The following is a 25,452-nucleotide window of genomic DNA, read 5'->3' on the forward strand; positions in this document are numbered from 1 at the left end:
CTTTTTTTTTTCCTCCATAGAGGCACTGTTCTGAAAAGAATATCGAAAAACAGGCAGTTCAGAAAAGACAAAGTTGCAAGCCAGTATTTTTCAGACAGACACAGGCATGTGAGAACATGCATAGGCACATAACCAAGTGGACTGGCAACATAGCCATGTGGGATGGAGTTAAAACTACTCGGTGAGCTACTTGCTAAAGTAAATTGTCACAGCTGCGTATTCTTTTCTCCTTCTCAATGGCAAATTTAAGCTCCAGGAAATATATTTTATCTTGCAACTGAAGTATGATAAGGACATGTAAGTGAACAATTACAATGATTCAACTGACAAGAATTAGCTACCACATTAGCCTTTTATATCTTGCCCTGCCTTTAATTTTCAGAGGGTTGATAACCTGGTCACCCCAAGTCAGGCAAATTGTGTGTGAATCTTAAGACCCTTATTTTAGGTACTCATAAAATAGAAAGATGACTTGCACATGGAACTTTATGCACATTTGATAATGTACTATTTTATCACTGCCACCTTGTCAGCACAAACAGAAGGGGCTTATGCAGGTCCCCTCGGCAGCATCCTTCTCTTTGCCACCAGGCCTGAAACGCTTGCAAGGGTATATGTTCACCCTGTGTTGCCACAGATTCTTACATCTGAGTTGCAGCCACAAAGATATATTTGTGCTCATTGCAAGTGCTTACAAAGTAGCATAGCATAATTGTCCCTCTGCAAGCATCTCTCTCTAAACTATTGTTTAAAACTGCCAGACGCATCTTTGTTCTTTATTAAGAGTAAGGCAACAACACAGTCTGTAGTTATGAGGAGATAATCATTCCCCAAGGGCATTTGAAGCACTTCGCTACCAAAAGGTTGTGATTACTCCATGACTGCTATACTGCTTATTATTCCTTATTGCTTAATTATGGAACCAGAACATGTTTCTTGGGTGCTGTCACCTAAATAAGGTTCTCCAGTTCTCATGCTCTGCTTCAGTGGTAAGTGGACTGGGCAGCTTTGTAGTGTTTCAAGCTGATGTTGGGGGTAGCAGTAGCATGGGCCAGTCATGGCAGCACTTCTGGCCTTCAGGAGACTAGGACATTCAGGTCCTTCCCTGCCACATGTTTGCTGAGCATTTGGACAAGTCACTCAGCTTCTGTATACCTCAGCTCTGCACCTCTGCTCAGGTGCCACAGTAAACAGGGCTCTGTGGATATGTAGACTAGAGGTAATTTAGTGGGCTTCATCTTAACCTTTATGTCTGGAGTCAGGCAACATGCTGTGAAGACACTGCTTCTCTTTTTAGCCTGTGCACATTCAGCTGGCTTATTTTGAGTGGTCTTTGATGTAGTGTGATGACTGAGGGTTGTATGTATATAGAGTGTGTTAGCGAAGAAGGGATTTAATATCTTAAAATGCTTGTCCTGATTTCATAAGGCAGATGATTGCAGCCCAAGTGGTCTGGCACACAGTGGCACTGAGAGCTCGGTTGCTCTGAACAGGCTGTGGCACTGTTCACATTTCTTAAGGTTTATTCAGGGTTTCCATCTCTGGTTAAAGTAAGATGATGCAATTTGTGCTGGCTAGGCCTTGGTAGGTTACTAGGTTGGCAGCAAGCCCACCTGAAACAGGCTTGTAATGCTTCTGTGTTTCAAACAGTCGTCGATGTCTCCACTCTTTACTGATTCAATGAGTCTTACACGACTTGCTGCTATGAAATGCAATGTAGTGTTGTGGTTACACACTGGAAAAGAGTGGTGTGAGCTCTTCCAGGCTCACTGGGCCTAGACATCTACCCTGGCAAACTCATTTTTTCAAGTCAGTGTTTCATTGGATTGTGTAATTCACCCTAAGGAAGGAGAAAGCCATCCAGGATTTGTTTAACACTAGCCTTGACTTTTTTGAGTGCATACGTTCGTAAGAAGATGGGATGATGGGTGATAAGTTTCTAAATCATCACATAAATTTCCAGATGAAACTCCTGCTTAGACTTGTTTTTGAAAACTTGAATAAGAAATAGAGTTGGTGAAACTCCTTTATTATTACAAGGTTGGCATAAAGTCTACTTAATGAGGTGCTTTTTATGGCAGTGGTTGATTTTTAAATCCCCCTTTTCACTCCTGAAAACTAAACGTTAATAGCATCTTGCATTGTGGCGCTCTCTGCTAGAGTGCATCTTCATCTTCTGCAAGAGGCTGCATGCAGTCCTGCTAGCAAGATCTTGTGTCATAAATAGAATTTGTTCAGGAAATAAAAATGTATTGTTTTCATTGTTAGAGGATGCTACTAAATTGGCTGTATGTTTGTCTAATAATCACATCTAAAGCTGATTATTCTGGTAATAGCCTTAAGATATTATTTAAAAATAAATATATAAATGCACTACTTTTGTACTAATACTAGTTTTTAATCTCTTCTTGTTTCTATGAAGTCTGAATGAGATTTTCAAAATTGAATAATAATTTGATCCGTTAATCTTTTGAAGCTAGTAATTTTATTTTCCCCTCTTTGCAGTCTCTGAGGCTCACAAATGAATAGAGCTTCATTACTGGAGTCTGCATTTAATAACCATTATCCATTATCTTGTAATTAAGACTCCCTGTAACGAATCATGAGGACAATGCAAAAATACATAGTACATTTCTTTAATGAACTGGAAAATGTTCATCTTGTTCTATTTAGTAATGAGTTGCTGAATAGTCGTTAAATCCACTGGAGAATAGAGCTAGATGGATTTTGAAGACTATCTTGAGTTTGTGGTTAATCTATTAGAATTAAAATTTCATCTTCTATTTTTATCAACAGCTGATTAGAAGTCATTCTGTTTGACCAAATTGATTAGAAGACCATATACAAGGGCAGCTGTTGTTTAATGAAAGTTTTTAATGAAACTGTACCATAGAGACTTGTAATTATAAGAGTTATAAAAGCTTTGACTTACCTTATACTAGAAAAAATGAAAAGTATTGCACTGAAGGACTTTAAGTGCTACATTTCGAAAAGGAAATTAAAAATATAATTTGGCAATGTTAAAGTCCCACTTCTACTGCTATTTGTTTTAATGTGACTATCAGATGTCCATAGTGTCTCTCTGGAAGGGAGTAGCTCTGAAATATGTAACTCAATTGTCTCTTATATGTGCTCCATTCTTTGCAAAGCTCAATCGACTATTAATTGCCTCTTCTGCACATTGCACCTTCTCTGGAGTTGGAACTTTTTTCCTTGAATAACTCTTTCTGTTTAGAATGGGAATTGTCATAGGATGGTGCAGTTGAATCACAAATGGCTTCCTTAATGCCTAAACAGGAAGCCTACAGAGAAAATTGTGATCTTACAAGGCACAGTGTTAGTGACACTGTTTGATTGTGTTTAAATTACAGGATGCAGAAACATGCCTGGCTTTGTCTTAACTTTCCGTCAGGCTGAGACCTACCTCTGTGCCAGCATTCATGAGGAAGACGGGTCTCTGGAGTGTGCCGCTGTACACCCTCCAAATGTATTAATAGTCTGGCTACTCGTTGATTTGGGCCAGTAGTGAAACCTCCCTTGCTCCCTCTAGGAGATGTTGCAGAGGCATCATCATTCAAGTAAGAGACGAAATAGACCCTACGCCAAATTTGAAGTGGAAGCAGATGCAGTTCCAATTGACTGAAGTGGATGATTCACTACTACATGATGTTTGAATTATCCTTCTCCTTCTCCCAATTACTTTTGATAATTAATGATCCCACAGTACACCTTTTCTAAGAAGTAGGTTCCCAGGGATGAAGTGTGCCCTAATGCAATTGAAGAAGTTTTGTCATTGTATGGTGTCAATGCAGGATCAGACACCGCAAAGCAAAATTTTTGTTAGTTTCTTAGCTTTTTGTTATATTGTGCTGCAGGATTTGTTTTAAGCCACCTCAGAAGAGCAAGAATGCACACGAATACTATGCAAGTGATAGGTGATGAAGAATATTGTTCACAAGTGAGAAAACAGGAAAAAAAAAAGACCAAGGCTAACTCTCTTTCTTTAAATAGCACAGATATTTTGGCCTTGTTACTGCATTATACCATGGCTTTAAATATAGTAATTTGCTGTGTTACAATTGCAAAATGCATAAGGAGGGAGTTTTTCCCGTTTACAGTATTTCACAGCTGGTTTCATAAATACATGTGGGATTTTTTCCTTTCACTTTAAACAGCTGTGGGAAATACAATACTAGACTGTCAAATGCCAGACTAAATGGATGCAAAGTTAAATTAGAGAAACCGATTAATATTTTTTTTTTTTTGTTCAGAAGGATCCTTGTGGAAATACTAAAACATTGATTTATAAGCAAAATTTCTTCAGAGGAAACAATTACCATTGTTGTGGTTAATCAGACACATTCCTATTAATGTATATTTACACATAGATTGAGTGTCCATAAAGGAACATACATTACGTTGGACTATCCAGAAGAGATTTTTGGTCTGATAGCTAGAGCAAAGAATTAAGAGCTGGGTGTTCATTTAGCCCCTGGGTTGTCAAACTGAATGGGTATCTCACCTTCCTGCTCTAGTCTTGACCAAGATCAGCACCAACACCAAGGGGACATACGTATAAAGAAATGCTTCATAATTACTATGAAACATGAGGACATCGTTGAAGGGCATGGTTTGTATATGTGCAGAGTGGCTCATCTTCTAAAACTGCTATAAAGCTTTTCACTTCCTTTCAGGTTCTGATTTTATAAAGACATCTACAGGCAAGGAAGTGGAAAACGCGACCTTTCCAGTTGGAGTAGTCATGATGCGAGCCATTAGAGAGTACTACTGGCAAACTGGCAACAAGGTAATTCTCGCTACCTTTATAAAAACTAACCAAACAGGCTCAGTCAGAAGGAAGGAAGACTGGAATAAGTTTTCAAATGCAGAAGATATAAATCCATGTATATAACTTCTATGGCTGTATGAGCAATAGGTAACGGGACTTCTTTCTTTTATTCCTCACTTGATTTGCTAATAATTTTATACTTTAAAAAACAAACAAACACCCCCCCAAAACAAACAAAAATGAAAAACAAAACCGAAAAATACCCACAAAAGCCAAACCCAAAAAGTAAACACTTTTGGCTTTCTTCCCTTGAATAACTTGATGCATAGCCTACTGCATTTGAATTTGAGGGTTTTTTTCACCATTTAAGGTATTTACATGGTTATTTCAGTACCAGGGCAGATCTCAAGCTGACAGTGATTGGCATACTCCCATAAACCTTGGTGGAGCTGTACAATTTTGGGGTTATCAAGAGTCTGTCCGGTGTACACAACTGTATTTTCTGACTGTTCTGTCAACACAAGAGAGAAATTCTGCTCTTTCCTCCCTTGTCAGGGGGACTTTCCAATGGGAAAGGCAGATCCAGTTGGATCCTGTTGTCTGGGATGGAGGGAGCGAGGGAGGGACAGGGCCCAGGAGAATGTTATGTCCTGGGATACGTCATTTATCCATCAGGTTGCTGTCAAGTGAGGTCGGTGGAGGTGTGGAACAGCAAGGAGCATACAACAGAGCCAGTGATGACCTGTCTGTCCATCCATCCTTGCACTGGAGCAGTGAGAAGGGAGAAGGTTTTCCCTGAAGGCTTAAGCTACCCTTCACCTCCTCTATCCACTGGCAAGTAGGAGCTGCCAGTTAGATCTGGAGCTGGTGTTGGCAGTGGGCTTTGTCCTCACCTACAGCCTCTGGCAAGGAGACTGTATCTTAAGCTAAAACACTCTCTCCCTGTTTCTGGGTCACCTTTCCATCCTCTCCATCTCACCCTTCTGTCCCTTCTGCAGGTGGCCTTTTGAGGTGTGGTGTTAGGACATGGGATGAGCAGTGGGATAGGGGCTGAGATGGCGTCAGGGGCTTTTGGAGCTTGGGGATGATGTGACAGCAGGTTGGACATGTGTCTGTGTGGTCTCTGTAGTCATCCAGATGAGGCCAACATGGATCCTTGAGCTGTTCTGACTCCTCCCTACCCCAGCCTGCATCTCCCTCTGCCACACAACTGCTTGGGCAGCCCGGATAGTTGTGCCTCTGCAGGAGCATCACGGCTGCTGCCAACTTGAGGCAGATCCCTGGGGCCGGGTGACTCACCTTGGCACCAGTGCTGCTAACAGGGGCTGTGTGCCAGAGGTTGGACTCTGCTGCATTAACGCAACTTTGTACCTATAATTGGATATAAATGTTGAATTCACCTTTTGCTTTAAAAGGATGCATTCACTGTATAAAATGTGTTATTGAGTGCTTATGTCTGTGTGCATGTGTGTGTCAGTGAATTGGATGTAAACTGACTTTATGTGCTTGTATTAACTGAAGACAATATTATCAGTGATGAGATTTCTAAATGGTTTCTTTAACAAACTAATTTTGCTGCTGTAGGGGTGCTTTCTAGCAAGGCATTGGCTGGGAAAAACACGTTAATATAGAATTTAAACTTCTTCAAGGAAAGGAACAAGTTGCGGAGTAACATTTATTGAATGATAAGCTGTGGTGGTGATATGAAAAGTGTGCAATATAATGGGAAATAATCTTTTCCTGTCATTATTGAAGGACATACATAAATTGGTTTTTCTGTTGGGAAAACCCCCAATCCAGAAAAACTTATTACTTTTAATAATATAAGGTGAAGAGAAAATTCTTGAGGAGATGAACTTATTAAGCAAAATAATGAAATGCTGTGAAATAGCAGGAAAGTGGTAGCTGGACTTTGTACTGCTCTTGAATTAAATCCTTCACCCCCCCTCCTTTTTGCATTTTTGTGGCAGTCAGATGTGCCGTTTGGAAAGCTGGTAAATGGAGGAGAGGACAGGCTTGTCTTTGTCAGCTTTTTTGCAAAGAAAAGAGCTTTCAGAATTTGCTAAAAGAACAAGGAGTTCTGCATGGTGTTTTTAATTCTCTTATTAACTATATTTTACTTGGGTTTGCCACAGATTGTCTCAGAGAGTTATAATATTTCTAGGAAGAAATCTAAATTTGAATTTCTTAGAATTTCTCTTCCTGAGGGAAAACACATTCCCACTGTTTTAATTTATTGTCTAGAAAATGCTTTTCTAATTGCTGTGGTTTAAATTCCTTTTGGAAATCTGATGTTAACAGATTTATGCATATACTCATGCATGCATGTATGCATCCATCCATCCACAAAAAACACAGTCTTCATGTTTTGGATTTATCAAGCGTTTTCCTGCGTATTGGAAATATGCTGTTATCAGAATGCTTCAGTGTGAGAGAAGGATTTATCCTGTGTTTGTATGTCCTGAAATCCCTATTAAAAAAAAAAAAGAAAGAAACATTTCAAACCAGATTTTTTGTTTCCACTATTATAACTGTAAGGTTCGAAGAAATCCTCAATGCAGTGAGGTTTCAGGAATGTATATACAGAAATTAGAACAGTAATTCTTGCTGAAGGAGGCTGATAGGAAGGAGCACCCAAGGTAAAGGTTTATGGCAGAGGGAAATGTAAAAAGAATCACTGTGTGCTACAGTACAGTTGTTCTTTTATTTTTCCTACTTCTCCTTGGTTTTCAAGAATTTAGTAAGTGGCTGCTAGCCAACATTTTGGCTAATGCAGGTGAGGAATTTTTTGATGTGGGATCTGATAGCTGCATGTCACAAGCTCTGTCTCAGAATGAGATGTGTTTACGTGACATGTAAACGAAAGACTGGCACTATGGGTGCACGCCAGGTCACCTCAGTGCTGACTCTCTACTGCAGGTTGACCATGGGATTCAAGACATGCTTCACCTCAAAGATAATTTTTTCTTGGCATGTGTGCCTCTGCATACATGGCAATTCACCTGACCAAATATGACTTGTGTCTCACATCAAGGGACTGAAAGCATATCCAGTATTGTTGGGAGAGAAGTTTGGCAGTTCCTGTGAAGCACAAAACTTTTAATTTTTGGTGAAACCAGACCTGATATCCCCATTTAGAAAAGTTCAGTGAAAATTAAACCTCTGATAGGTTTGAATGTACAGCCCAATCATGTATAGTTCTGGTGCATATGCTTTTATAAAGTACAGCCATCTCTCACTGCCCTCCCCATGAGTCAGCTGTGTCACATGCTTTATTTCAGCATCTTTGGTGTTATGTTATTGCACATGTATTTGTTCTTATGTATTTGGTATTAGATTGCAACATGAGCAGTAGGTCATATGCAGATATCCCATGTCCTGCTGAGATCCCTTGGCCTAATATGTAAAGGGCAAAGAATTCCCATTGGGCCTCAAACCCAGCTCCTGAGAAAGTGCACTGGGGATGAAGGTGTTACTCCTTCACTTGCTGTTCCTGAGGACAAAAATTTGTCTTTTGCAGTGATGTCTGAGGCACTCAGGCTCTCAGCACTAGTTCAGAGCTTATACTGTTTGCAGTCTGATTCTTCCTAGAGCAGAGCTGTTACATACACCACAGGCACTTTTGAGACTGCAGGTGTGCAAATGCTGATTGCTTTTCTAGGGTTGCTGATGAATGAAAATGTGTGTTGCACTTCTTTTATTTTTTTTTTTTTTTCTGTATAAAGGTTGGATTTAAACCTGCTGGGGGCATTCGGACAGCAAAAGATGCTATTACTTGGCTTATGCTGGTGAAGGACGAACTGGGAGTGGAGTGGCTAAAACCAGAGCTCTTCCGCCTGGGTGCCAGTAGTTTGTTGGAAGACATTGAGAAGCAGGTTAGTTGTTAACAGTTTTCAGCTTTGTGGAGAGAAAAAGTTATCTTTTTAAATGTGCTGGCTTACTGGTTTTGCAGAATATGCTTTTAGGTGCTGTTTAAAAGATAATAGAACATACATCTAATTCATTATTAATGACAGGTTCACTTCCAGCCCAATATTTCTTTACATTTGGCCTGTCATTGCAGGCATCTGGAACTCTGGTATTCCAGCAGCTTGGGCTAAGTTTCCAATGGGGAGAGCAAATAGGCTCGGTTTGTACGTATAGAGAGTCTTTTGCAAATGCACTCCCTTGCACTCTTAACTGATGCCAGTTCAGTTGACCCTCACAGACCCTTTGTGTCACTGTGCCGCAACTGTTCACAACACATTTCCATGCTGTGGAGAAGGGCACATCTCATCCTACATACGGTACTGCTGATAGGGAAGTTTTTTTCATATTGATTATTTCCTGGGGAAGAAAAGCAATTGCTTCCTACAAAGCCTCATTTTTCTAATTGTTTTTATTTTTGTGCAGGCTGGTCGCTGTGTTTCTTGACAGACAAATAGCATATGAGGTTCAGTGGCAATGTGTATTCCTGGTGGGAAGAAGGGTTCTGACCTGCCTACCCATGACCAGCCGCACTGGTGTAGAGGATCAACCCCAGAGGATACAGCATAGTTGAGAACAGTGTAGTGTTACAGGAACTACTAAACCATTAGGGCTGCTGAACTTCACTCCCACATTCTTAAACCCAGGAAATGAGGCGACATTAGCTTTAACCAAGAAAATAGTTTGAGAATCCTTGTACTGTTGCTTCTGGTGGGAGAACATGAGATCTAAGGGCTTCGGTGGACGAAAAAAAAGCATCAGTCTGTTCCCTTTCCCCACCTTTCCTAGCAACTGAAATACTTAAATATCTTAAGAAATATAGGACAGCTGAGAGATGTCAGGTGAATATGACTGTTGAAAACCTCTGGCTCCCTCCTGCAATGAGAATAATATTGGCTTGTTTCACTGCCAGACTGCCTCTGCCTCACTCTTGACCTAAAATCGTGTCCCTGGCTATGACAAAGCAGCATGAGCTTTCTTGTTGCCACTTCCATCGCTGCCAAGTCTTACAACACAGCCAGTGATTGTGTTGCACAATTTGTTCTGATTTCTTAACAGTGGCAACCTTCTATCTGCCAGGCATTGCACAAAGGCCCCAGTCATGACCAAAGCTCTGCTATACTGTGCCATTGAAAAACATCTAAGATAAAATATTCCACTCATTATATTCAATAAAGCAAACAGGTACTTAAACAGAAAGACTCAAACATAGAAAATGAGAACAATCCCCCATCCCCAGTACAGTACAGTTAATAGTTTACAATGAGCCATATAAAACTGTAAGAAATTTTGGATACTTTTAATATTACAAAATAATACTGAAATCACCAAAATCAGATTACAGTGAGAGTAAAGCATTTTCCTCTACCTGGCTTTTTTTGAAAGCTTAGTTAAAAACAACAAGAGTCTTTGCTTTTTCTTTTTTTCCAAGCAAAACAGCAAGGAGCCTTAGTTCAGATCCTATAAACGAGTATATAAAGGTGAATTACACCATATTCTATGCACACACACACACACATATAAATATCCATCGTCTTCATCTGACATGCCTTTAATTTGTTACTTCCTTGACACTCTCAGATTTATAGTCATATATAATTCCATCATAAATTTTCTTTTTTCTTGCAGATTTTCTATCATGTGACTGGCACTTATCCACTTCTGCATGACCTGGCAACGGTTTAGACACAAAATCAACTCAGGATTACTTTTCAAAATAGGTCTTTAAGCAAACAGCATTCAGAAGTCTTCTGACAACTGAGTTCATATGACAGAATTAAAGGGCTAATTCCCCCTTCTTCATATTTTATAGTGTTTAAAAATATGCTCAAGTCTGCTGGTTGTACTTGATCCAAAAGCAGAAAAAATGGTAATTCTGAAATAGTTAAATAGTTAATACTTGAAGATTTGAAAAGTTAATCTTGCAAAGTCTTCCCCAGACCAGCCTGAAAAGCTTATTAATGGCAACACTGAAGTACTATGAAAAAGATTTAGGTGGTCTGGTAACACTTGGCAGTCTCAGGATGTGAAATATCTATGAAACGTTTCAGATTGCTAATTAAGAGCTACAGACCTTGGAATAGCTTTCTATTCACCTCAGACAAAGTCTTCTGCCACAGATGTGTTGCACTATTAATTGTTATGTTGATTCAGTTTCAAGCATTGTAACCTGAGAAAATGAAACTTGGCTATTTCTTTTATAAAACGTTTCTGTAGCAAAAAAGCCACTTTTTTTTTTTTTTTTTTTGTATTTTTTTTTCCCCCAAACGTGGGCGCAGACATCCATATTTAGACCCGTGAATAAAGGTGGCTTGATTTCTGGAACAGCTGAGTATCCACAGTTGCTCCTGAAGTTAATGGGAGCTCTGGGTGATCAGAACAACTGAAAATCAAGCAGCCTCTATATAGGTGCCTAACTATGCATTCAGGGGCCTATTTTTAGGCATTTCACTCTTAAAATTTTAGTCTAAGTTGCTTAGAAGCTCCCATTCCTGTCTCCTGTCATTTTAAAACACATTCATGCAAATCTTTGCATTTTAGTCTAGGGGGGTTTGCCTGTCAGTTTCCAGGTGTCACTGCTATGCTGGTTGAACTTCAACTTTGCCATTCTAAAAGCAATTCTTTAATTTAAAAGGTAATTTGAATTGTGTCCTATGCAGGGTTTACAGCTTTAATGTAAAAAGTACTTTTCTTGGAGCACATTAAGAATAATACCAAAATCATTAACACCTTTTGAGTATCAGACTGGAGCTAGTGGATTCATTATCTCAGAACTGCATTCTGCTCACTAACCAGAGTTGTACTAAAAACTTAATTATCTTATCATCATGACTAGTCTCACTGACTTAAGTAGGTCTCATCAGGGAAGTAAGAGGAGGAGGATTTTGCTGTAAATCAAGCTACAAGGTACATTTATTACAGAGAGATCTGTGCTTCATAAATATAGTAACTCAGTTATTTATCTGGTTATATCATCTGAATCACTAGTGCTCTACCAAACACCTTGGGTGGACAGGAAAGTTGAATAGGGAAAAAAATCAGAGAAACAACATATACAGGAAACAAAATCCTATATGCAGTGCTCAATACTAAAAATAGGCCTTAATTTCCCAGGAAGTAGTTCATCCAAGGCTCTCAGCCTTTTTCTGGTTTAGGTATCAACACAGAAAATGAGGCTGAACTGTGACTATATTTTCACATTTGTTTTCCTGGAAAGTGGCCTTTTTTTGTCACAGGTTTTACTTCTGATATCACTGCCAGTTTCTTGAAAGAAAATTCCAGTCCCTGTTTGTGTATTTAGTGGAAAATTCTGCTGCTGAGCTTTTGGAAATACAAAGCTTGCTATAGCAGGTCACCTCCCACCAGGTGCCTGCCAGGTTGACCCTTTGCTGTGCCCTCCCAGTAACTGCACACTGGGTTTTGCTGCTGTTCAGCTCTAGCTGTATAAATGTAAGAGTGTATTTCTTTCATGACAAAAAGATACACCTCACTTTAAAAGTACACTTTTTTGTTGTTGGTTGTCTTTTGGACATTTAACATGAAGATAGAAACCAATTTTTGGAGGTGCTCAGTTTCTAGATGAAGGACTCTGATTAATTCTTTAAATATAATGGAGGTCCAGCTTTGCCACTGAGCTATTCAACACGAGTAACTCTGTTTGAGAACAACCTCTTTCCATAGGAGCCACGTGTTGGTTAATGAACTTTCCAGGAAAAATTATTTATATTTCTGTTGACAGTCCTCCTTCATTTTGATACGCATGTAGGCTGCTGCTGGTTACTTTGCTTTGGAGGGAGCAGATTCCCTTTGCAGGTGGAGGCGTTTGGCTTCCTGGAAAGTCAAGCCACTTGTCTTTTCCATGAACATTGCAAACATACCAATGTGAAATATTGTGAAATATTGTGCAAATCCATGCAACCAGTGTTTTGGAAGAAGCTGGATTCCTTGGAAAGTAATTTTAACATTTTTCTGTTTAAATTTTTAAAGTTTTTTTTTTTTTTAAAATATGTAAAAGTAACAGAATCTGTGAACACATTCAAATAAAGATGATTCTGGTTTTGGGGTGGTGGTTTTTGAGGAATAAGCAGATGACTGAGTGTTACAGAGTGTGACTTTTTTGTCACTGTTGATTTCTCTGTGGTTTAAGTGAGTTATATGCATAAAGTCTGTGGTGTAATCCTCCAATATGATCCAAAGACTTTTCTCTTGCTCCTCCTACAGAAGAAAATGTTGGGGAGCAGTGAGGTCAAGCTGCCGATACCAGACAAGTGCTGGTCTGTTGACAGCCTGGATGAGGTGAGGAGATGAACCAAGGCCACAAAGTCCTGTTGGGATCAGCAGGGGACAGGGCTGGAGACCTGTGACAGATATGTCAAAGACAGCTATCCAGGAGACCGCTACCAACAGCGTGGGTCTGAGGTCTGTTCCCAGAGGCAGGGCTGGAAGCCAGCACTCCTGCAATGTAGCTTGACATAGCTGAGGGCCCTGGACTGAGCTGGAGTGGGGCTCCTGGGGCTCTGGCCTGGGTGTGAGGAGGCTGGGCAAAGCCAGAAGAGTCACTGGGCTCGTTCCAGTACTGACCTTGTGAGAAAACTAAACGCAGAGGACAGACACACGTTTTGAGCTCAGATCGGAGGCTGGTATGGCAGGACTTACACCCCTACCTACTGGGAACTGGAACTCACGGTGTAGTTTCCTGAGCTGTGGCCCTTTGCCTTGGCCAGTACTTCCACCATCCTCTCCTCCATCTTTCCCACCGCTGATGGCTATTTGCTGCTATTTAGTTATGGTGGTCAAGCGGGAGGTGAGATTTATGGAAGCTGCTGCATCACTCCTGCAGACAGCACGTGAAAGACGATGGGGACCTGAACTCAGTTGGGAACCAGGGAGGGGGTGTCACTCTGTCACTGCATAGACTTTGGGAATAAAGTTCAGATTTAGCATTGTGCTTCAGGCCATTAGAAAAGGAACAGGCAATTATGCACTCCCATCTAAATATATTTCAGAGTATAACATATGTTTTGTGCAAGTCAGTCTTGTATACTAATTTATTATTTTTTAACACTTATTCATTTAGGATTTTAAATAGCTTCATTTTGTAAGCCACATTACTTTGCAAAGAAGAATAAATTCAAGAAGAAAGTCAAGTAGAAACTGCAAATCTAGAAGATTCTGCATCAGCTTATTTACAAGAAGAGGGAATTGGGAGAGAGAGTAAGCTTTTTTCTGGTTTGTAGGAAACAAAGATATTAAATAGTAATTACATGTGAAGTGTACATATCAGCTGGGGCAAGTAATACTTTGATATCTGTATTTCATCAGTTGTATAAGTTCATTCTTTTATTTCCTTTGTGAAACAGGGAACATACATTATATACCATAGCACATGCTACTGAGACAGAAGATACTGATCTACTTTTAATTTTATTTTGCTCAGTTGGAACTTTGGCTCCCTGCCTCCCCTGGGGTAAAAAAAAAAAAAATCATCACAAAACAACAACAGCAAGTTTTACTGAAATCTTGTTGAGCTTTTGCTGAAATTACCAGTTCTGTCATCTGGATGATATGTGTAGTGTGCAGTAGAAGGAGGGAATTGCTTTTAATTAGATGTAACCTGCCCAGGAGAGAGAGGGAATTGTCCATCTGGTAAGTCCTTATTTAATAGAGCAACCGAGGATAAAAGTATTCTTAATATGCAGCTACATCATAGGTCAAATTACCAATTTCCGAAAAAGCCTGAAGTGTGCTAAATTAAGAGATGATAAGACTTTGAGAGAGAGAACCATCAGGAAGGGCTGCAGCCTTCTACTCCCTAGAAAAAAAAAAAAAAAAAAAAAGTAAGCAAGTGATAAGTGACCATCAGGTCCTAGGCAGCTCTATTGTACAGACCCTTCCTTTCTTCTAGACAATTTACAGGTCCTCCCCTTTCTGTAAGGACCTACAGTAACCATGTACCAAGAGAAAGCGCAAAAAAGTTGTTTTAATATCCTTTAATGAAATTCAACATTGATGGAACAAAGGAGTGACAACAAGATGCTCTAGCCATTCCTAAGGAATAGTGACTTTAAGCGTCTCTGTTTTGAGCACTGGGGACAGGTTGTGGATTGCTAATTCTTGGAAAATGCAGGATACATCGTCTTCTGGAAACACATTTCCTTCTGGAAAGCTTTCTTGAGACGTAACAGTTTCAGATGTCTGAGATCACAGGGAGTGTTTGAAAACACTAAATTGTGAAAGCATCAGTTTAGAATTGCCTCCTTAGCTGAGATGAAAACAAAGGAATTTTTAAAGAATGTTAACAAACTGAGGTTGCAATACTGGAATTGACGACACTTGTTTTTTCAAGTATTGCATTCTGTATTGGAGAAGCAGAGAAAGCAGCTTTGCAAGGCTCGGCTGGTGAAGAGTAGCATCATCCCTAAACAGTACAGTGTTGTATGAAACCAGACCCCAAATTGGATGATGGTTTGCCCAGAAAAACAAGGGAAAACTTTATAAGCTGATTTTTATGTTTCAATAATAGCATGAGCTCTGTCTCTGTTCAATGTTTGGCACAAGTTCTCACCTATTTACTACTCGTAACAAATGGGCAAAGCAGCCAAACAGTTCACTTCTGATGCGTGGGCTGAGACCAGTGACAAGGTGATCCCCTGGGTTAGGGGTCCGTATCACTGTCATGGACCAGAGAGCAAGTGGGCTGGTGGAGGAGCCTGCCAAGGCTTAATGTCCTGCCTGCCCTCACTGCCTGAGGGGTCACCTGTGGCAGAAAGGTGCTAAAGCTGCTCCATCGAGAACTTTTCCTTCCTCCCCCTAACACTCAGACCCGAGCAACCAGCTTTGGAGGAGAAGTTGGAGAATGCGTATTCTCCATGATTTAATTTAATTACATGTAAGTTGATTAGGGATGTTGTCTTCATTTCCAGGGGAAATGAAATATTCAGCAGCATCATGTCAGAGCTCTGGCTGAAGGCTGGCACATCTCAGCACTGGCTGCTTTCTGCCGCCTTCAGCAGAGTCCTTGTCTTTCTTCAAAGTACAGGCACCATCTCACCAGGATATGATTTCTTGCTCTAACTTATTTAAAGGCCTGAATTGAACCAGAGCAAAGAACAACTATCTGGGCTCTGAACGAGAAGTGCTTTGTGTTCTAGTTAGCACAAATCTGTTCAATTTAAAAAAAAAAAAAGTGAATGCTATCACCCCATCTGATACCGACTGTAATGAGACCTCTGGGAGGGCAGTGACAGGAGGGTGTAGATAAAGGAGAAACAGAGGGGTAAAAAGAGAAGTTGTAAGAAGTAAGAGAGATCATCACCGCTGCTGTTATTGCTTCACAGAAGTGTAATCTTTTGTGATCTCTTTGGAACAGGAGGTAAATAATAAAACACAGGGGAGAGAAAAAATTAAAATAAATGTAGTGTGTGAGTGCATGTTAAAACAGATGTCAGATTAAAAATAACTGAAAAGGAAATTCTACTGTAGGGGAAAAACTGCTTTTTCCTTCAACATTTTGTATTTTACCTTCATTAGGGAGGAAGTGAAAGAGCTGTAAAGGAAAAGGGGAACTTTTGTTGTTTCCCTCTGAACGTTAAGAGAAGCCTAATGTGATTGCAGGGGGGTTCTCTATGGCACATGGTGCTGGAGCAATCCTCAGGGTGAAGCCTGGAAGCAGCAATGATGTTAAACAGATGCACTGTGTATGCTGAGCCTTGGGACTTGGAGCTTCAAACCTGCAGTGCTGCACATCCAGGTGGTTTCATCCTCTCCATCCTCCCTCCCTTAGTCCCTTCAGGGTTGGTGAATCCTCTAATGTCGTAAAAATAAAAATAAACCCTGCAATCTCGTAGGATCTCATCATCCAGTAATGCCCCTCTAACTATAGATCTAGGCATCAGGGACTTCATTCTAGTTTCTTCAGCACTTTTAAATGGGCTATCTCAGTGTTTGATGAACAAACGTGGTTCTTCCCCACATGGCAGCCAGACCACACCCATCCTTGGAGATGGCAAGTACTCACAAATGCCACTCTGTGAAACAGTGTCATCCTGGTTCTTTTCTGTTAAACATGGTCCAGAATGGCTCCTTGAAATTCATGGTCTGAAAAATGACCTGCCCTGCAGGAGCTTTAAATAAATACCTTGAAGACACACTGAGGCTGGACTGGGAACCACTATACTTCTTGCAGAGTTGCATGGATCATTTGACTTGTTCAGGTTAGCTAATGAAATGAGAATAATCTTTATATGGCCTCCTCTTTTATTCCTGAGTTTGAGATGGAGGTTTAAAACAAGAAACCAACAAAAACCGCACAGCTAAAGCTACCATTACAATGTGAATGTCCAACATACTCAAACAACTCAATGAGATCTAGAGCAGGCATATTCTCACAATTTCAAAAAAAAAATGTTGTTACTTCTCCCTACCATTATCTTGCACAAATTCCCACAGATATTTCTTTCAGATACTCAAGCTAAGGAGGAGGCAGCAGAAACAGAAGTAAAAGGCATCCTAAAAGGTGTCCCCAGCAGATGGAAGGCAAAGGTATTTCACAATTTCTGAATAATTTCTTAAGCTTGGCCCAAAAATGCCAAATAAGATCCCAATAAAGAGTCCTCCTAATGAGAACTGCTGACAAGCAGGACCAGCGTGGCACTATGGTGGTTTAGGATTTGCTGGTGAGGAAAGAGCAGATGTAGCCCAAAGTAACTCCATGAAGCCTGTCAGGGTGAAATGGGTACATTAGCAACACGGGAGAGCGCTCCCCTTGTTAAATGCATTGTATTAGACTACAGTCAAATGAGATGGTATGAGCAACACATAACATGATCAGAGAGGATCAATAAGTATCAATGGCCGCTGGTGGGACACACGCTGCCTCTGCCCACAGACTGCCGCTCAGAGACACAGCAGAGAAGCACGGACGACCCGCAGTAGCAAGGACTTGCCCAGTGAAGGTCTCCAGGAGGTTCCATCTCATTCAATTCACCCCCTAGCCCTGCTTCTCACTAAAAAGAAAACTCATGACCTTCTGCTCTGAATAAACAAATGCATAAATAAAAGTCACTTCAACTGCAGGAAAATATCTATCTGCTCTTAATTGAGTGTGTGTTTTCAGAGCTGCCTCTTCCAGGGAAAATTTCTTTGTTAAGCATTAATTCCATTTTATTTTGCTGAACATGTCTGCCATTTTCTCCATTAGAGGGCTGCAGAGTAGTGCGTTACAGTTTTTTAGAATCGGATTTAAACCTGTATATGTACTTTGGGCCTAATTTCCTACTGTGCAGCTCTCCTGAACTCAATGGGGTATAAATCTGGTGCAACACACAGAGAGAAAAGAATGTGCAGTGCCTCAGAATACATCAGTGCCTTGGGTTTTGCTGATGAGATTAAGAAACGTCAAGTTGCAAAGACAGAATTTTAAATACACGTGTGACAGGTGAGGCAGATGAGTAAGTTAATTGCTGCTTGTGTGTTTGAACACAGCGTAATTGGTCAATAGGGTATGGTTATAGAGAAGAGTAGTGAAGTGCATGAGCAAAGCACAGGTAGAGCTTTAAATCCTTCCTTAGAAACTATGCTTATTCTAGGCAGAAGTTAGAGTCTCTAGCACTTAATAAGAGTCATAAACGTTGTATTCTCCTTTATGCTCCAATTGTGGCGTTGGCAAGCTAATTGCTTGGACTGAAGTTTTCTAGGTAGATATCTTCCTCAGTTGAACTTGATTCTAAAAAAACAGTCAGAAAATAAACCTGAATAAAAATATGGAGTGGGCTGGGGGTTTTTAGCCTACACCTAGAAACTTTGCCAGTTGAGCTCTGTGAAATTCCCGCATTGCAGAGCATGAACCTGTGGCAAGGGGGAGAATGGTTCTGATCCTCTGCACCTGCTTTTCCTGGTGTTAGTGCAGTGTGTGGTGCCAGCAGGACTGCAATGACACTGCAGGCAAAAGATGGACTAGAGGGAGAGAAATATACTGGCACAGCACAGAGAAATCAAGGAAACAGGGAGTGCCAGTGTGAGCAGGGAAAGTGAAAGGAAAGGCACTGGGGGAAGGTGCCTCAGAATACAAGAAGGAAGAACTGGCAGCAGCATAGCAAGAGTGAGGAGATCTGGGCAAGAAGAGTGGGAGTGAACCTGCCAGAAACACGGTGCTTCATCAGGAGAGGAGGAATATTGAGACCGAAAGAAAATGGCTCACAGACCTGATCTCCCATCCATGAATTTATTTTGGGCATGGCTGGAAGACAGACAGACAGATGGACCAGGGAACACTGTCACTGAAAGTGGCGTTTATAAAGGTTGAGATACAGTGGTATGGGCGAACTTAGCGATTTGTAACTTTGAAATGCTTTGCCATCCAGACCTCAGTGTTTATTCCTTGTTTCTTGTCATGCATCTTGCAAATTTATTTCATCTCAGCAATTAACCCATTGAGGCAGGGATTGATTTTTTTTTCTTTTTTTTTTTCTCTGTTTTCATACAGTACTCACTGCAATTTGTTGTGGTTTCTGGCTGGTGCCCTTCCATGTCACTAATGTAAACAGGCAATAGCATTTTGATGGAGGTAAATGTGAATTCCATCAATGGAGGAGAATGGTTTGATACAAAGTACTGGGATTATATCAGGTGCACCAGACAAAAATAACAGGTGGAAAATTTAGGATGAGTACCAATAAGTTTTTCTGTAAGTAGTTGGGTGACGCTGTTTGACAGCCCCCTGGGGAAGCAGTGGGAGCCCCTCAGCTGGGACCTGACCCAATACGAGACAGCTACGTTCAGAAGTCATGAGCCTGTGAGGGGAGGCAGATGGACCGGATGGTCTAATGGGTCCACTCCACCTTAAACTTCTCTGATTCTGCACAGCCTTCCCCAAAAGCTGGCACAATGGAGTGTCAAAAGATGCAATACATATTCATGGATGTTTCTGGAGCTGCAAACTATGAAAAGAAATCAAGCCGTTCTCATCCATGGATTGAAATTTAGAGTACACTCTAATCCAAAAGGATACCAGCTCGCAAAGTGGTGTATGAAAATCTTATAAAGCTCTGGAACACTCCATAAATAATTTTCAAACAAGGAGCTTTTTGTTTCAGTGATGGCAATACTAGAAAGGAAGAATGGCAAATAGCCGTCAAAAAACAGCTGAAACAGCCTGCACTCTGTACCGGTGTTAACTTTAATCACTGCAAGAGTTACACAGAGAGTTATCAGTCATTTATTAGAAACTGCAGATGATCATTGCAGAGGTTTAGATTAACGTGGACCAGAGCCTGGTACCTTGCCAATGGGGCACCACGTGACAGGCAGCCCATGGAATAAACATTCTGGCATGTCAGCACGCTATATATCCTCCAAATGAAAGAAATTAAAAAGCCAGCAGCAATTTTGAAAATGATTTATGATTGGAGGTGCACTTAGGAGTGCTTTTATTATCACAGGAACATCTCCTTTCGCATCCTTTAGGTGACAGACCCCCTCTGCTTCCCTCCACATTTCTCAGGCTACCCTGCGGAGGTGAGCACCCTGGGAACGTGCTGGGTGGGAGGAGGGCATATGGGCGCTTCAGCAGCACCCCCTATGTTGTGAGGGTTAGCTTTGCACCACCCAAGGCTGAGAGAACTGCAAATTTGTTCTGACATTTTGAGTATGTGAAAAGACACCGGTTATGGGGTGTTCTTTTTTTTTTCTTTTACAACTGTACCATAAGCATGCTCTTAAGTGCATGTATAAACATTTTATAACATGGATTTGAAATAACGCTTGAAAAATAAACTTGAGAATAGTTCCTAAGCAGAAGGTATTCTTAACAAAATAGCAGTCTGTTGCAAGTCAACCCTTTGCTCCATACGTAAAAAGATGCAGCACTATCTGTTAGTGTACTTCTAGTGTAAATATTACTAAATGTTTCACAAAAATGCAATTTTAGTACTAATATAGATATGCTTTCTTAAACAAAAAGTGCTTTCTGTATAAACTGAGAGGCAGAAGATTGTGGTTTGCAGGCAGAGTACTCTGTTGCCTTTCTAAAGAATAGCAGTGATGATATTAGTGAAAGCCCTTGCTATCTGGTATATCCAAGATATGAGCATGACAATTAATCCTGCCTCAAGCCAGTGATACCCTGGGCTATGGACACAAACCTACCTGCAGCATTGCTGCCTTCCTGGTTTCTACTTTGCTCATGCCTCCAGGCGCTTGGCCTTGTGCCTCTTATTCTTCTGGGGTAGCACTGCGGTGTCGCTCACAGGGTGCCATGCACATGTACCCAGCAGGGCCAGCTGGTTTGGATACACTGGGGTTAGCAAACCTGCCTGATCTTTAATATTTCTGTCCACAGCTGGAACAAAATTTTTAAAAACATCGTTTGCATGGGTGATTATTTCAGTTAAAGACTTACACATATCTCAGTGTTGCCTATCTTCTTTAGGTGATTGTGGATACATGTATTGATCTAAAAACCATTTCCTCTGCGTGTTCCCAGAGCTGACTTCTTGGAAAGGGTTGATTTTGCATCTATCTGCTGATCCTTATGATGTTCCCGTTCCGGGGCAGCACAGCAAAACAACTTTTATAACTCAGTTGGAGGTCGGCTCTTCAAAGCCAGCAGCTGAGGAGCTGTCTTATAAAACTCTGCATGTGTTTGCCAAACGTGACTTTTCCTTTGCTGAGCTTTGAACTCCCGCAAGGTTCTTTCACCCTTTTGGGGGGGCCCATACTCACTTAGACCCACTCGCATCCCCATGTCCATCAAAGGCTAGGCAGTGCCTCCTGCCTGGGACACTGTGTGTGACTGATGGCATGGGGCACAATGCTGGGGACCTGCACAACATGCGGGAATATGTGACCTTATGGGGTCCCTTCTCACCCTCACATGGGGTCGATGTGATAGGAGGGCATGAGGTTTAAAGCTTTTGGGGATTACTTATGGAAGGCAAGTGTTTATTTACATTTTGCATCTTAGTATCATTGTTTATCTGTTGTACTGCTGATGTTGACCTTGGGTGTATAGTTCACTGATTGCCAGTTAATTACATGTCATTAATAAATCAATAACCTGCTTTGATCCTGATTTGCTTTAAAACATATGAATGGAGCAGCTTTTCCCTGCAGCAACACTAATATTTCTCTGTCCATTTCTCAGAAGTAAACCAATTAAGTTGTAAAACAGCTGCCTCCTGAATGCAGGTATCTCTTTGCATGTACCATACCTCATCCACCACGCTGAACAAAAGAGGTAGAATGAGATAAGAAGGAGCTGGACACTGAGTTCCCTATGGCACTGGAAGTGAAGGGTACAGCTAAGTGTTTCCCAGGGTAGCAATAACTCTGGGTGGAGGGGAAGACCAGCATGGTCTTGCAGCACAGGGAAAGTACTGTAAGTTGTACAAATTGTGCCAAGCAAAACTGGAAGGACTGGAGTCACAAATCGAGTGTGCACAAGGAGTGTTTTAAGCCATTCAGGCTTCCTCCTTGCAAAGCCTGTGCTGAGGCACTGCAGACTTGTAGCTCGGTAGCTTCCCCCGCTCTGTACAGACCAGGTGTTAGTTTGCTGTGTACATCTAGTCTGGTCTTGATCTCCCTTCCCATTTTACTGACTGCTGAATAGAGGCTGCTATGACAGTAATATGCACCTGTAGATCTCTATATAATAAGAAATAAACTGAGATAAATTCTTCATCTGCCTTGTTGGTTAAAGTTCCTCCTTATTTTTCTAGTTTGGATTGGTATAGAAATGCTAAGCCATAATTTTAACAAGGCAGATGCAGCTAGAAATGCAAAATGCAGTAAAAAGTGGTTTAATAATTGTGTTGTGTTTAAAACAAGAATATGAGGAGATATAGTGAAGGACATTTTAGCATGTATCTGCTCCATAACAAGTTCTCCATCCTGAGTGGAGGGGCATGTCTGAAATGGTGGCCTGGGAGCCAGCCGTGTTCCTCAACAAGCCCAGGGGCTGTGATCCCACTGCAGAACCCTACGCACCCCCAGACTGGTATTTCAACATCAGAATCTGAACCACTTGTGCACAAAGTATCTGTGGTTTTATTAGCAGCTCTGCCCATGTTCCCCTGCCAAGAAACCTGCATCAAATCTCCCAGAGGACTGATTTCCATTCTTGGAGAAAGATCTCACTTTCACAGTTTATAGGGATGTACGCCTTGTCTCGCGGGGCCTTTTCCTCCCTCTCTCTCTCACCCACCCCATCAACACTCCAGGATGAAGATGGGATGCCATCAGGCGCAGTTATTAATACACAATGGAAGTGCCATGTGTGATTGTCTGTGACTGCTCCAGTGTTTTATGTAATGCAGATTTAGAGATTTCATTGTAAAGTCACTTTAAACTCTGAACTAATGGGTAGTTTGGCAACAGCTTCTAAGTATGAAATCATTATTAATTTCTTTAGTACCATAATAACATTGATTTAGATGAACTCTTATAACATAGAAATTGTATAGTATTTAGCTGTAATTAATGTCCCCTAATTAGGAAGTGTTGCCAAGTAGTTTTCTCTGCTGGCTCTGTTGTACTTAAGTGCAGCTGGATGAAAATTAACCACAAATGGAACAGCTTGTGTTTTATGTGAAGTTTGCCTTTGACTGATTAAAAAAATATTTCTTGGTACTTTATTTTATTATCAAAAAGGGTGCACTGGATTATCAATGTTACAGAAAGCCACAAAGTCCACATGCCATAAACTACACACACATTTGTATAGTATATAAGCCAAATGACTTATCTACACATTCAGAAAATTCACAGATTTATTTTGTCTCAATACCACAAGTTACCATAATAAAAATGAATCTATGTTAATGTGGCTGTCATTAATAAATTCTGAAGAAATTTAAGCAGAATTAGCATAATTTAATGTCCACTCAGAGGAAAGAGTCATGTACAGCAAGCTGAGAGGCATTTGTTGATGTGAAAAATGCTGACATTTTTGGAAATTCAAATTATAAATGAAATACTGCTGTCAGTTTACTGTGCAACTTCGTAGCATATGGTACTTCTGCTGGTGGGTGTTATTTCAAAGTTTGCAAATCACACTATGAGAGTGTCCCTCTGGTGAGCTTTTGCAATGCTTAGCAACTGTGAATCAAAAGTGACAGTACAGAGGAAGAAGGACTAAAAAAAATTTCTCTCTCTAAGTCAGTAGAACAAAGTACATGATAAGTTAATGCATTTTTATAGGGAGAAAAAGGAGGGCAACATGCTAAAGCTAAAAGACATCCAGCACTGCCATTCTTGCAGAATAATGCACGAAGTCTTCTAAATTGTTAAAATAAAAATATGGTTTCTCTCTCAGTCTCTTTGACTTTGGTATGACAAGAAAATTAAAACAACTGGCACATAGAACATATAATGGTTCACTCTCAAAATTAGGGAAGTTGCTTCAAGACGTAATGCAATCTCCTCAGAAGGTCCAGATGTTTCTTTTACCCATGTCTCTGAAAAAAGTTCCTATGAGCAGAAAATAGCATTTGCCATTTGAAAAGCATTGTCTACCCAGGGCTGTCAACACAGAGGAAACAAGCCAGAAAAAAAACTAAGTTCGGTATTAGCCCAGCAATGTGGATTTCAACAAGCCTGATAAAAAGCATACACTGATAAGGTAGATTTAGATAACTAAAATACCACGGTTTTCAAGAATCTGCCACCCAGTGACCCCTTTAACATGCATATATGCTATCAAGAAGTGAACATAAAATTTGGATTTGTTGTGATTTGATCTGACCATAGTTGCTATTCATTGTTCTGCTCTGGGTAGTCTTTTTTGGCACCAAGATGGAACCGTGGCTGTGTGGTACAGACCTCATCAATTTGCCAATCAAGCAGGCTGAGAATAGAAAGTGATGCAGCTGTCAGTAGCAGTTCAACCATAAGCAATTCTAAACTAAGCAATTTGGAATTTTAAATAGTTATAATGACCAAGATTCTCTTCGTTGGCCCTTAATTACTGGAATGTCAATTCAGCTGAAAATTGCCTTTCCAGGTAATGATAATTCTTAGTAAAGTCTTTGCTTATACACCCACCCATAGCACTCATTAAGTCAAGCTTCTTCCTTTTGTCTGAAGAGCTGTCAATTATATGTGACATCACCAATCATCTGCCATCTAAAAAACCTCTAGACTGTCTTGCTGAAGGTAGGCTTATTCTCTTTTAGCTGTAGCACTCTGCGTGGCAGCACAGCCCGCTGTTACAAGCAGCCTTGCACCAAATGAGTGTAATGAGTTGCCCAGTCTTGGCACTGCTGAACGATGGGCTACTCAAATTGAGTTGTTGGCATCTTGGGTGAAACGTAAGGTCTGTGAAATAGCAGTGCATGTTTCAGGGTGTGAAGGGAAACTACACTACCCAGCCCTTCACTCAAAGAGAAGGTTGACATCCCCTTCATCACTTCCAGAAAGGAAAGGGAGAGGGAAGTTGCTGGATTCGCTATATCAGAGGGCTCCACCTGAGATGGGCATATGGGATAGAGATGGGTGGAATGAACCTGTGGTGCATGAACACATCCCTGTGGATTACATATATTATATTTCTTACAGTTCTTCTGCAGCAATTTGCTATTTCCAGTTCAGAATGATTGCATTGCATCTGTCCGTGTCAATCTACATTGGTGGATGTCACCAGTTGCTTTCATTTTGAGAGGAAAAAACATTGAAAAGATGCAAAACCATCTCCATGACCACAG

At 40.7% G+C, this 25,452-nt stretch overlaps 1 protein-coding gene across 2 annotated transcripts in view; it reads left to right on the forward strand.

Annotated features, from left to right (window-relative positions):
* Positions 1-12,842, forward strand: part of DERA (deoxyribose-phosphate aldolase) — a 56,084-nt gene extending 43,242 nt beyond the window's left edge. For both annotated transcript variants that reach the window (XM_065847470.2, XM_065847487.2), the window contains 3 exons: positions 4,695-4,807; positions 8,515-8,664; positions 10,385-12,842. In XM_065847470.2, the coding sequence (XP_065703542.2) occupies positions 4,695-4,807; positions 8,515-8,664; positions 10,385-10,441 (320 nt within the window). In that variant the 3' untranslated portion in view covers positions 10,442-12,842. The remainder of the gene's footprint in view (positions 1-4,694; positions 4,808-8,514; positions 8,665-10,384) is intronic.
* Positions 12,843-25,452: the final 12,610 nt, after the last annotated feature.

Source organism: Patagioenas fasciata, chromosome 1 (genome assembly GCF_037038585.1).
Source record: "Patagioenas fasciata isolate bPatFas1 chromosome 1, bPatFas1.hap1, whole genome shotgun sequence".
Taxonomy (NCBI): Eukaryota; Metazoa; Chordata; class Aves; order Columbiformes; family Columbidae; genus Patagioenas; species Patagioenas fasciata.